We start from the raw sequence: 14033 nt of genomic DNA, 5'->3' as shown, positions 1-14033 counted from the left end.
CCATGAAAAGAGGAAACTATGTTGGATCCAACCATGTCTTCCATCCACCTCTTTAGATATGACTTGTGTGGCTGCATATTTCATGCAAAGATTGACTTGATCATTCATCAGCGACATCTCCACAGAGCCAACAGACTTTAAGAGTGACTGCAGGAGTAAAATGTATTCTCGGAAACAAGTAGCGGCCGCCACCGACGATTGCATGTACAATATGTTTATGTTTAGACTACTCTACTTACCTCTGATTCATTCTCCTTTTTAGAATGCATATTCCTTTGAAATCCATTAATTATGAGTTGAGTTAAAACCCAAACTAGATACTATCTCTTTAATCCATAATTTGGTTGATAACCCTGTGCAAAAAATCATTTAATTTTACTTATTTGTACTATATTACCTACTTTAAGTAGTGGTAAATGAGCAGACTTTTTTTTTTTTGTGTACACATTTGAAAGTTAATGATCATTTGTAACTTCTGTAAGTTTCATACCAATTGCACAATGTTTTTGACTATTATATTCTTCTAATAGTTGTGATAGCTTGTGGATCCAGTTGTAAGAATTGCATGTGGTGAATGTTTGCCACATCCATTCCTTCAGTGTGATTACACCATTCACAATGCTTGCTTTTAGGCTACTACTTATTGAGTAGTGTTTAATTTTCCTCCTTTCTACCTGTTGCTGAAAATGCTTACCATAGAATTATTTTCCCCTGTCAAGTTTGAAGATGTGGAAAGCATTCACATTTTGAATAAATATATCTTTCTACAATTTCCTTTCCTGTTTTTGTTTTAAGTGGTACAGCCCATGCATACGTTGAATAAACATCAATTACAATTAACAGGTTTAGTGTAAGAGAAGGCCTAATGTCCTTAATATGCCAATAAGGACATTTATCTATCTATCTAACATATTGTATTTAAATCCTGACATAGGTGCAGTGATGTAGTAAAAATAATATCACTACTACTACTACCACCAATCGCTATGTATTCACTCAACACAAATACAATAAAATAACACTTGAAATTGTGACGAGAATTTACGGTACCCTCATTTGTTGGACATATGTATTTGTGTGTGGGGATCTTATCTGCCATTCTCGGCCATTGTTTGAATTGCCGTTAATTTGTGTGCCTGAACTATGCCTATTTAAAATGCATATTTTGCCATTATTACACCAATAACTTCGATTTTCCTCATTGGCTCAATAAGCAAATCTTTGACTTGAGCATGCGCAGTCTCTCTTCAACTGAGTGTTGCACGGCTTGACTGGCCTGCACGCCAGTCAGTTCCCGGCAGATCACCATGATGGATGCGTTTGGAGGAGTTGTGTACAAAATGCGATTGAAAGTTGTTGGAGTGGAGTCTGATAAACCATGCTAATAGCCTCATTAATTAAGGCATTTGCCTTAGTTGTAGCGCAATAATGTTGTAGTGTGTTTCATATTTACAGTTCTTTAATATTAGTGTGACCGAACTATCTGAAGGAGGGTTCTTCATTGCAAAATGGGCTAGAACGTAAGCTATTGGATTACCGTATATTAAATTGGACACCCAAGGATGTAAGTACAAGTATCTTCTTAATTGCTTCGAAACTGTTCTGCTGCTGGATTATTTGGGAAGAAGAATGTGTGTATCAAGCTATCTGTGACATCTATTATGAAAAAAAGGGTTTTTGGCAATGCTGTTAATATTATTTCGTGTCTACTCTGCAACTGTAATTGAAATTAGGCCTATAGTTTATATTATTTCGTGTCTACTCCGCAACTGTAATTGAAATTAGGCCTATAATTTATAGACATGTCGGCTACCGTTTGTTCATTAAATTAGGCTGGAATTTCTTCCACATCGGACCTTTTAATGATATAAATTGTATCTCCAAAAGAAATTAAAATGTAACTTAACGTGATTTTGTAAAGTTCTATATCCAAATTATTAGAGTGGAGTAATTCTGGAACATGGTATATGGGCGGAGGAGGGGCAAATTATTCCATTCGTTTTATTTAACTGAGATTATCGTTGTGCTGCCTTTTTCTGTTTCTTAAAGTTATGATTATTATTAATTTAGTTGGTGGATTTCCTTCTACTTTTCATGGTTCATATTTGTGGTATCCCTTTGCTCTGTTATCTATGTTTTGAAAGACGTTATGTGCTAGTATTGTTTTTGTAATGGATCATTGTTTAATTACTTAATGGAATGGTTTATTTCTGGTCTTATTCGGCCATTACCATTGTCCAGAGCCTCCTAAAATTAAAATTTAATAACCAGTGTTTAAATCCTCTATTTATATTTGGTTGGAGGAAATGTTAAATTCAAAATATTATAATTACATTATTGTAATATAGTGGTCGCAGGAAGCTGAAATTTGTTTCTACCATTCCTTAAAGATACTTACGGTTTCCCTCCTCAGATTATTCGCGTCCGTGTTTTCTTTCCTTCTTTCATTATTGCGTGTCATATTTTTATCTTATCTCCGGTACGCTAATATTGTGTGGGCCTTGCCTATTGTCTTTTTAAGTGGGATGTTGGCTTCGTTTTTGGAAAGCTGCATGCTTCGTGTGGACCATTGTTCATTTTCTGTGGAATTTTTAAGTGTTTCCCTTCGTAATTTGTAAATTATTGGAGGCATATTTTTATTCGGGTTTGTGCGATTTTCTCTTGTGTTCTCTTAATTATTTACGTGTGGAATTTTTGGTCGGCTATCGTTGCCTTAAATAATGAGTGTGTTTTGATGTTTCTTGATGATTGAAATCTTTGTGTACAGGTTCTGGAAACAAATTTCAGTTTAATGAGATTAATTGTTGTATACCTACTTACAAAGAAAAGCTGGCTAGTTGTGTAATTAATATTTTACGCACGGATCCATTTTAACATTTGTCATTGAGTGATTCTGATGCGAGCTGCAGACTCCGCTTATTGCTTAGTACTGTAAGAGTTACAGTAAAAAAAGACGTTTGTCCCATTTTTCAATGAATTAATAAGGAATTTTTCCTTTTTGGGGTATAAGTTCTTCGACTTACTTATTTTATTACAGCGTAAGAATTATTTTTCATTGTTATGTGAGTGTACACTCAAAATTTTATCATTTTAATAATAGATTTGGTATAATGCATAATTCAAAGAGATTATTTAACATTCAATTATTTGTTCTTGATTTTGTTTATTTTTCAACATATTACAGAAAGTTATAAATATTTAAGTATCATTCATAAATTTTATCTTTTTCCCTAAATTTTAAGTAAAGGTTGATTTATTGAAAATTTTGCTTTCATTTAGTAGTTAGCGATATTGACCTGGCAACACCTCAAGTAACTAGTTTGATCCAATCCTTTTCCTTTATTTTCTGTGCCCTCCACGCTGGTTTTGTTAATGCTGCTGCTGCTCGATGGTAAGTATTTTGCTTCTTGTGCTCATTTGGTGATATCTATGGGTTTTTATTATCATATCTTTTTATCTTTGTAGGGTTGCAGAAATATATACACAATAATTTACAGTCAATTCTCAAAGCAGTATCAGTATGGAATGAATGATCTATAATAGCTCAAGTGGAAAACATAGCATAGCCTATAATATATGAGCTAAACATTCATGATTAAATCTAAATATATAACTTAACCTGTAACACATGGAAAATTATTTACATTTATACACATAACCTAACTTGCATTAATTATCCCCACTATAACTTAAAACATTTTTTCAGTTCTTGTCAACACTTCTTAGGATATAAATTATGTATTGACTCAGTGTCTTCACCTGTCATGCCTCCTAGTTCCAGATCTTCCACCAGTTCAACGAGCTTGGTTCCCTTCTTGCCTTGACCAAATTGCCCTCTGTCCAGGGCCATCGGTGCCACTCTGTCATCTGTCTCCCCTCCAGATGGAACAGATTCCCTTGCTGCTCTTGGCTTGCCCTGTTGTTTCACCTCCCGCTGCTTCATTGCGAAGAACTTGTCCATAAGGGTGGTCTTCAGCAAGGACATCTCGGTTTCCTCCCCTACATGACTGGATTGCTCCGCGTCTGGGGTCATTGATGCTTTAGCACTGTTGGCCTCTCCATCAGCTGGAACAGATTCCATTGCTACCTCTGACTTGCCCTCAATATTTAGTTGTTGTTTTACCAGTCGCTGCTTCTTTGTTGCATGGGCTTTGTCCGGACGGCTGATCCTCAGCAAGTACATCCCAGTTTCCTTCTCCTCATGACCAGAATTGCTCTGTGTTTGGGATCATTGGTGCCAAACTGTCATCCACCTCCCCTCCAGCTGGAACAGATTACTTTGGTGCATTTGGTTCACCATGGACATGACCTAGCCATTGATCTACTTCCATAGGCTCAGTCGACTTCAGTAGGAAGACTTGGTCCTCTTCCATGTCATGTGCCTTGGCCTGGGTGAGTGTTTGATTCTCAGTCATGGTATGTATTCTCTGGTTGTCTTGCTGCTGGTGGTGCTGCCATTCAGTGAGGCCGAATGCCGTGTTGTTTTGACCAGATATGGGGGACGATAGAATCCCCAATCACTGGTACACTGTCGTTTGTGTCCAGGGAGTAGCTCTGCATTGTCCTCTTTCAATCTCCTGTGAAACACATGGAGATTTTTCTTTCATGACCTTAGGGTCTAGTTGTCCGATATTTGCTGTCTCACTAATATGATCTGACCTGTCTTCCACTCTTCCACAGTGTGTAGAATGCTTTCTTCTGCATTATCAAGATAAATTTATACATTCTGATCATAATTAGAAATGGTTTTCTATACTGGAGGTATGTCTATTTAAATTCTGTTCTAGAGTTGAAATCTAGGAAGTCAATTGAGAGACCTGGAGTGAGAGTTGTGAATTTGAGCCCTGGACCATAAATATTAGATTGGCCAACGTAGTTTTAATCCTCACTGTCTCTTCGGACATTGAACGTCTACCCTCTTCATTGTGCTCAGTGTAAATTCATCTGGATTTAATATCAGCTGTTTTTGGAGTCTTATAATTAGGTCCAATTTTGTGCCAGTAGTAGGAAGTCTGCACTCCTGGTCCAACTCCTTGGCTGAATGGTCAACATACTGTCCTTTGGTTCAGAGGGTCTCGGGTTTGATTCTACCTCGTCGAGGATTTTAATCGCTTCTGATTAATTCTTCTGGCTCAGGGACTGTGTTTTTCTGACCTCAGAGGCTTGCCAAACTGTTATTGTGCCTTTCTTAATCTTTTCTACAGCGTTCTCGAGGTAAAATTGTAATTACACATCCATGGCTGTCCTAACCTTTTTTTCCTGTATATTCTTGGCATGGCCTATGTTAGGCCTACCCTGGAAGAGGACAACTTTTATCACAAAACTGTTCCCTGAAAGAGATATTTAAATAAAATGCATCAAATTATGTTGATCAGTTACCACCTTCTGACCACCATAACCCGATAAAATGGAGAATCGAATGCTGGGGCTGGAAAACGTTTTTTTCCCCACTGTTACCAAACACGACAATATTCAGTGCTGCAAAAGAAATGGTTTGACTCAACAATGAGCCCACCTATGTTCTTTGGACTAGTGAGTGTGCATTTTAGTTGTTGCTAGTGATTCATCTTTTGCAGTGTAGGAGGGAGGAGAAAATTAGTGTTGGCATGCATCAGTGGCCTAAATTACCCTAGATGTGTGAAGTTAACCCACTTTATAGTAATACCAAGAAATCCTTGGTGAGTACCTGTTCTGGAATTTTCTTGAAACAAGTAATGGCACATAACCTAAAGATATCAGAAACACCTAGAATATTATACAACATATCGATGGCTTACTTCTAAAATCTCATATGTCCCAATGCTCTTTCTACCCATTAAATTCCTTAAGACTGATCACGCCTCCCAACCACATACGAATATGCAGTCCATCAGAATAATTTTCATTTTGTTCATTTTCTTATGCTGATGTGTAAAGAAAAATGGACCTTATCAACCGTGTTGTAGGGATATTGTTCGCATGGCAAATTTACACATTCCTACAGTATACTGGTAATGTATTTAAGGTCCATTTTCCTTTACACATTAGCATAGGAAAATGAACACAACGAAAATTGTTCTGATGGGCTGCATATCCATTTGTGGGGAGGCGTGACCACTCTTAAGGAAAATATTGGATAGGAAAAGCATTGGGAGATATGAGGTTTTAGAAGTAAGCCATCGATATCCTAGGTACATGAAGATTACAGATCTCACTTACATCAACACAAACATAACTGGAGGTTTTTGTGATCAACTTGGGAAACAGACAGTTATTTACAGTGATGAACATGATGTAACATTAACCTGACTTCCTTTGAGTTAATATACTGTCATATAACCATAAATTTCATGAGCGATATTAAACATATGAAATATTATTTACAAGTGAAAAACATACCCTAACCTGCAATACAGTAAATGAGCTAAATACACATGATTAAACCTAAATACATAACCTATAATAAATTATAAATATTTGTTTCAGTTAAACACATAACCTAACTTGCCTCAATCCATTATTTAGTTTCACACCATCTTTTAAAATTCTTTCAAAATGATGCCTGAAGATCTTTTGCTATTTCTTCTCCAATTTTGTACATAGAGTTTAGGTGAAATATTTTGTTCTACATTTTACATATGTTCTCTATTCGCCTTTTAAAAAATTCATTTCTGTGTCTTGTCTATAGCTACTTGTTGTCAACAGCTCCTTCTACCTTGACATATATTTTTGTAGGTTACTGAGATGACATTAGAGAAACTGACTATTTTAAATCCATTTACAAATTTAAGTTCATCCCACTCAGTGATCATTTATTCGATGAAACCTGATTTTCAAAGTTCTTTGATTATAAGGATTCAGATCCGCAGACCTCGCTGGCCAGTCCATGCAATGAATGTTTTTCCCAGCCAGAAATTTATCCACCAGAGCAGTGCAGTGCGGTCGGGCATTATCGTCCATTAAGAGGAAGTCTGGACCAACCACACCTCTGAAGAGTCGAACATGTGGTCTCAGTACCTCATCCCTGTATCTCCTAGCATTATCAGTGTTCCTCGGACCACCCATGAAGATGTGCAGGTCCGTACGGCCATTCTTCATGATGCTACCCCACACCATGATGCCACCATCACCATACTGATCCCGTTTGACAATGTTCCTGTGGTTGTATTGGCTACCCGGTTCTCTCCAGATTAATGTGCGACGGGAATCGTTCTGCAAACTGAAGCTATGTGACGAATGACCTGCAACTTTTAAGTCTACCCACTAATTTGTTTGGATTATTCTACTGAACTAACTCAGTATTACTATTTAGTTCATTTTTCCAATTAACATGCAGTAAAGTTGTTTTACTTCCTCTTCCTGCACATTTGTTAATATTAGAGGCTTGATAACCCTTTGAAATTTGAGAGAGTTTGTTCCTCTCACATAGTTCTTGACGTTACACTGTTTTCTGTGTGCATTAGTGTGATTTAATACATGTGCGTATGCAGGAGGGATTGGAAAAATGGTTACTTTCCAGTATCATGTTCCAGTGTATCCGTTACACTGTTGTAATAGGATATAAAAGTAACAAGCAACAAATTTCTGGTCAACTTTTGGGAGGAACAATCACTATTCCCTCTGCCTCTTGCAGCCCTAACCTCACATTAGTAAGTACTACACTATTGTCCAAAAGTTAAGCATAAGTTACGAGTAAGCAGGGCAACAGGAAATAGATCACAAATCGCACGACATATGCACCTACCGACATTACATGTTCGCTCTGTATAGGAAAGGAGTGTTTCCTGCTTTGACTAGTGGCGCAACCGCTAGGTAAACCCAGCCAGCGCCTGCGCCCCATATTCCCTCATTCATGTTTGCCCTGTTATAATGTGCAGAGTGTAGCCTTGTGGTGAACGTGACAACATAATGGCACAACAACGCCATTTGGACCCCGTTTTGCAGGGTAGAATACTCGGCCACCTGGAAGCAAGCCAGACACAGACCGAAGTCACCGTATCCATGAATGTGCCACAAAGTGTCATTTCCAGGCTTTGGAGACGATTTTGAGACACAGGAGATGTCAGTCGTAGGCCAGTACCAGGTCGACCGAGGGTAACCACCCCACAGCAGGACCGATATCTGGCCTTAACCGCCTGACGAAATCGGAGTTCGCCTGCAAGACAATTGTTGGCGGAGCTTGCAGCCGTCTCAGGGGTTGCCGTTTCCCGGCAGACTCTGTACCGGAAGCCCAGAACAGCAGGGCTGTTTGCCCGATGTCCAGCGGTGTGCTTCCCGTTCACTCCAGCACAGAGACCGGCCCGTTTACTGTGGAGCTGTCAACATCGAAACTGGACCATGAATGAATAGAGGCATGTGCTCTTCACAGATGAATCCCGCTTCAGTTTGCAGAACGATTCCCATCGCACATTAATCTGGAGAGAACCGGGTAGCTAATACAACCACAGGAACATCGTCGAATGGGATCAGTATGGTGATGGTGGCATCATGGTGTGGGTTGGCATCATGAAGAATGGCCGTACGGACCTGCACATCTTCATGGGTGGTCCAAGGAACACTGATAATGCTCAGAGATACAGGGATGAGGTACTGAGACCACATGTTCAACTCTTCAGAGGTGCGGTTGGTCCAGACTTCCTCTTAATGGACGATAATGCCCGACCGCACCGCACTGCTCTGGCTGGGGAAGACATTCATCACATGGACTGGCCAGCGAGGTCTGCGGACCTGAAGCCTATAGAACACGCCTGGGATGCATTGGGGAGGCAAATTGCATCTTGTCAGCCTCCACCAAAGACCCTCCAAGATCTTCGCATTGCCCTTTCAGAGGAATGGGATCGACTGCCACAAGAGCTCTTGGACCATCTGATAGAGAGCATGCCACGTTGCTGCAAAGCATGTGTGGCCATTAGGCGTAACCATACACCCTATTAACAGTATATTTTGTTGTGGAAGACATTGCCAAGTTTTCTTAGTTGTTGTCAAAGGTTTACCTTAGCTATCAGAACCTTTCTGACACTGTTTTGTTGGACAAGTTTTGTGACATATGGTGTGAGAGTCAGCTTCCGTTTGTTCAGCAGTCCGTCTAACATTCCTATCAGGTGGTATGGCCTCGTTTAGTGATTATACTTAACTTTTGGACATTAGTGTGTATCTTCATCTTGCTTTCTTCCCTCCCACTGTCCAATTCACCAGCTTGTCCACACATTCTTAAATACCGGTATTCCAAGAAATTTTTGCAATGACCCCTTTACACTCCTAGAGCTAATGCTTTGAAACCTTGATTTAAGAAAAGCTCCGTGACAGCTAGATAGCTCTGTGTATTCCCAGATGTCAAGGATCTGTAGTTAAACAGACACTGGGAACCAACGTTATAAAATATGTTGACAAACAACTTTCATACACTGTTCAGATGCTACCAAAATGAGGGATGAGGAAACAATCCTCCTCTCAGGCCAATCATAAGCAGGGTTTAATCCAATGCATTGTTGCTATGTGTTTTTTTAATGTCACACTGACACAGACTGATCTTATAGGGATGACAGGATAGGAAGGAGAAGGTGGAAGCGACTGTGGCCTTAACTATGGAAATTTTGCCTAGTCCGAACGTGGGGAACCACTGAAAACCATCTTCAGGAATGCCGACGGTAGGGTTCGAAACTACCATCTCCTAAATGCAAGCTATCAGCTACGCAACCCACACCGCATAGCCAACTCGTTCAGTAAATCCAGTTAGGAAGGCTACAAAATCTTTGCCTTCCACCATAGAAAGAGTTTGGAAATATGCAGTAAACGACTCTGGAAGTTGCTTGATCAGGTTCTTATCACTCATTTTCTTTTGTATGGGTAAAAATGGTGATAACAACTACTGCCCCGTAGATTGCGGTCGAGGACAAAGATTCAGGAGAGACAGGTACATGTCATGGCACTTGCAATGACTTTTCAGAACCTAATATTTGATATCTTGAACACTATCAGAACTACATATACCAGTAGAAGTTTTAGATTTAAAAATATGTATTATCTATTATTATTATTATTATTATTATTATTATTATTGTTATTATTATTGGGTGTCTTCTTTCAATGTGACTCTTCATATTAGAAATCTGGATTTTTTCCCACATAAATCACATCAGGTCTTTTGCTACAACACAGCGTGAAACATGAAATGCAATGTGAAAAAACCATGCAGAACTGTTCTGAGAAGCTACACTACTGTATGTATTATCACCAGTAGGGCTAATGCAACACACTTCAAATAATTAAAGAATATCTGTAACTGGTTGACAAGTAACAGAATAGGAATGTCAGTACTACCTGTAAGGTGTTAGAAAATTATCGCTCGCACCTGCACAAGAGTGTGCGCTTAACCCGCGAGTTGTCGCTAGCCGAAATGTAACATCAGTGGTCGCGTGTGAGACTTTCTCTCACATTAAAATAAATATGGCATTTTTCACAGTTTTGTGGAGCGTAGGGCTGAAATTTAATACTAAAGTGAAACGCAAGTTCTACCTTATATATTTTAGACCAAAATGAAATAGCGTATGGCTTTTAGTGCCGGGAGTGTCAGAGGACAAGTTTGGCTCGCCAGGTGCCAATCTTTAGATTTGACGGCCGTAGGTGACCTGCGCATCTTGATGAAGATGAAATGATGATAAAGTCGACACATACACCTAGCCCCCGTGCCAGTGAAATTAACCAATTATGGTTAAAATTCCCGAACCTGCCGGGAATCGAACCTAGGACCCCTGTGACCGAAGACCAGCACGTGAATCATTTAGCCATGGAGCCAGATATAAATATAAAATGATTAGCTGTTTATTAAAGACACAAATTACTACTTAAAATAACATATGCAATGTACATAAAAATAACTTCTGTCCTGAAGTTGTAAAAAATAAGATCTCTCACATGAATTATATCTAGTAATATTTACGTAAAAAGCAAGTTTTCTGAACACAATAACATTTTCAAAAACAAGACGTGCTCATAATATGAATACTAAAGCGTACAACAGGAGTAAGTTCCCCGCTCTACTTCAACATAACACCAACGTCATTAGTCGCGCGATGAGAGAAACTCTCACACAGCGCGCACGGACATATAGGACCCTTGTTCTGACTAGGGGAGAGGGTGTTTATCCTTCAAATGTAAATCGCTCTATTCACAACAGTTATAAACTCAGCTAGAAGAGGGAACAGTCACCTCCCTTTCATCACTGTGAAGTAATATCATAACAAAAAATTATGTGAGAGAAAATCTCATATAGCGACCACTCGCGGGTTAAGTGAGCAGCAGTGCTTCCTTAATTTCCATTAACCAATCAGGAACTCCTTTCGATTCGCTTTGTTTCTCTGTATTAGGGTCTCTGCTGGAACATAATATTTCTGGAACAGAGTACTGTGATGGAATGGGATATTTAACTCCCATTCTCTAGTATTCAACCAAATCTTTATCATCGTACAAGTTTGTACTAGAATCCTCCTTAAATATTAAATCAAGAAGACTTTCAGTTAAAGGATAGTAGTAATTCCCAATTATGAGCTTGTTTTCATCAAACACATCCTTTTTACTCCTCAAATAGTGTTCTCCTTGTACTATTTGTATCCTAAATAACCTATCAACTTTGTGCCTTAACTGTGAGTTAAGATATTTTTGCAGAAGGGTTGATATTTTTTCCTCATCTTCCAGATCTTCATTGGTTTCTTCTCTATTATTCCCTTCATTTGGTACACTATTTCTATAATTCTGTTTAATTTTTTATCTTTCTTTACTTTTAAACCATTTGAGTTATCTGTGAACAGCTTCAGTTTATTTAATGACTCTGTACTGTAATTGGTTTGAATGTTTCTTCTAACTTTAATTGGTTTAGAAATTATATCGGCAAGTAGGATCCCTAAACCACCGCAAAAATTTTAACTTCATTGACTTAATACACAACAATTGCACACGTGTTCAATTAGCTTCTTCTCAGTTCAAACATATGAGATATACACTTGCATGAAAAAGTGTCATTTGACTATGATACTTTCGGGATGCAACTTGTCTGCAACATCATGTAAGTGAATGGGTAAAGGATGAATAATAGGCAAAGTTCTCAATAAATCTACAGATCATTTCCTTGTAGAATTGCACATACCAGGCTGTGAATATTGGGACAAAGTTAGAAAAACACCTTATGCATGGTGACTCAGGAATTATTTTATTAGAAAAGGCATATAAGGAACATGATATAGCTTACCCAAAATACAAAGATGCAGATGAAATTGTTGCCTCTAAGGCTTGGTTTCATGTAAGAGCCTGTCTTATTACAGATAGACTCCGAAGACCGTAAAAGTAGTTAGTGGGACGTAAAGCAAATAACCTTATTATTACAGATAGACTGCCGTATTCATACATTCCCAACAGCCACAGATAGATTGTCAATTTAGTTGATCCATCTACATGGCCGACCTGTTGAAGACAAGTATGATAGCTAGTAAACAATATGGAAGATCCATGTATTTCGGAAATTAAATTTACAGAATTTCAAAGATGTTCTCGAAATTCAGTGTAAGTGTAGCTTTTGAACTAGTAACAAAGTCTCATAGAAAATTTATAGTAACTTTGAAGTATTTGGGCTCACATGTAACAATTGTAATAAAATCTTTATCGGGAGGATTAGCTGGACACTAGCTCAGTGGTGTTCAGAACATTTGAAAGCCATACATTATAAGAAATATTTTGCATTTGCAGAAAACATCTCTAAGTAATCATAATTTACAAGGGACTGAAAAAGACAGCAAAATAATTTTTAAAGGAAACTATGTGCTAAAGCTCAATGTTCAGGAAAATATGGAAATATTTCTTGAACAGAAAAGGACCCTGAAAAGAATTTGAATGAATCTAATACTGAAAATATCCTGTTTAACTCTCCTCACAGACACATGCAGGTTACCCGGACGTCAGTTTGAAAGACCTGCTCAAATCCTCTCACCAGTATTATTACCTCTGATCCTCTGAGCCAGTCAGCATGTGTCATTGCTGATAACATCCAGGAGTCCTTTTAAATTCCTAGTTTTACACAAAGTTAGTATTTTCTTTTAGCAGATAAGACTAATTATTTTTTCTTCCCCACAGGAATGCGTATGGGACTGATGCAGGCTAAAGTGGGACTAGTACATATTCTGACCCACTTTGAAGTTAGTCCTTGTGAAAATACTCCTATTCCACTGGAGCTGGATCCAAAATCTTTCCTATTGTCTGCTAAAGGGGACTTGCCACTGAATTTTCAGCCTCTAAGGTGATTTCTACAGTACTCTATGGAGGAAATACTTAACTTATTGTGATATTAGGCAGACACAATAGTCTCCTAGACTTTCTCATTCATTCTCACAGAGTTGTTGAGGTAAACAGTATTTGCTGTGTTTAACATGAGCAAGTGTCATGTTACACATTTTTCTATGTAATTCATATTTTACTGTAAAGTTGTTTTTGAAATGAGATTTGCAATGATAAAACTGTGTTTTGTACTGTCTTATTCACCATGAAATATAATATAGAACTCTTTACAGTATCAGTGTTGTTTTATTGGTATTTAATATCTTCCCAAAATAAGAATTTTTCTCTTCTATTTTTGTTCTGTACAAGCACCCGATCAAGAGAGCAAAGCAATACAACTGCGATCATCGTCACGCTGACTACACAGCACTCCAGTATCTGCAGACCTTCTAGTTGGGTAGCAGTCATTTTGATAGGCCAAGGGTCTAACGAGCAGTTGCACCATGAATTTTTGTTTTGTTTTGTTTTGTTATATATGCTTTGCTCATGCAGCTTACGGCTGCCTCTTCTACCGAGTTTTCTTTAATAAGGATCTCAAAATATACACCAATCTAATGGTGTATGGAGCTGTAGTCATAACAACATTACTATATGGACATGAAACCTGGACACTCTACCGTTGTAACATAAAGAAACTGGAATGCTTCCATGAGTACAAACTTAGATCCATCATGAACATCAAATGGGTGAACTACATAAGCAATGTGGCTGTTCTTGACAAGGCGCATATG

General features: G+C 38.3%; 1 protein-coding gene across 1 annotated transcript in view; it reads left to right on the top strand.

The window, feature by feature from the left end:
- The window catches only part of LOC136876510 (cytochrome P450 6j1), an 81370-nt gene extending 67839 nt beyond the window's left edge, over nt 1-13531 (top strand). Inside the window, exon 6 of the mRNA XM_067150524.2 lies at nt 13102-13531. Within this exon, the coding sequence (XP_067006625.2) occupies nt 13102-13268 (167 nt within the window). The 3' untranslated portion in view covers nt 13269-13531. The remainder of the gene's footprint in view (nt 1-13101) is intronic.
- Nucleotides 13532-14033: the final 502 nt, after the last annotated feature.

This window comes from Anabrus simplex, chromosome 6, assembly GCF_040414725.1.
Source record: "Anabrus simplex isolate iqAnaSimp1 chromosome 6, ASM4041472v1, whole genome shotgun sequence".
Lineage (NCBI taxonomy): Eukaryota > Metazoa > Arthropoda > Insecta > Orthoptera > Tettigoniidae > Anabrus > Anabrus simplex.
This window is presented reverse-complemented; position numbering and strand designations above follow the sequence as displayed.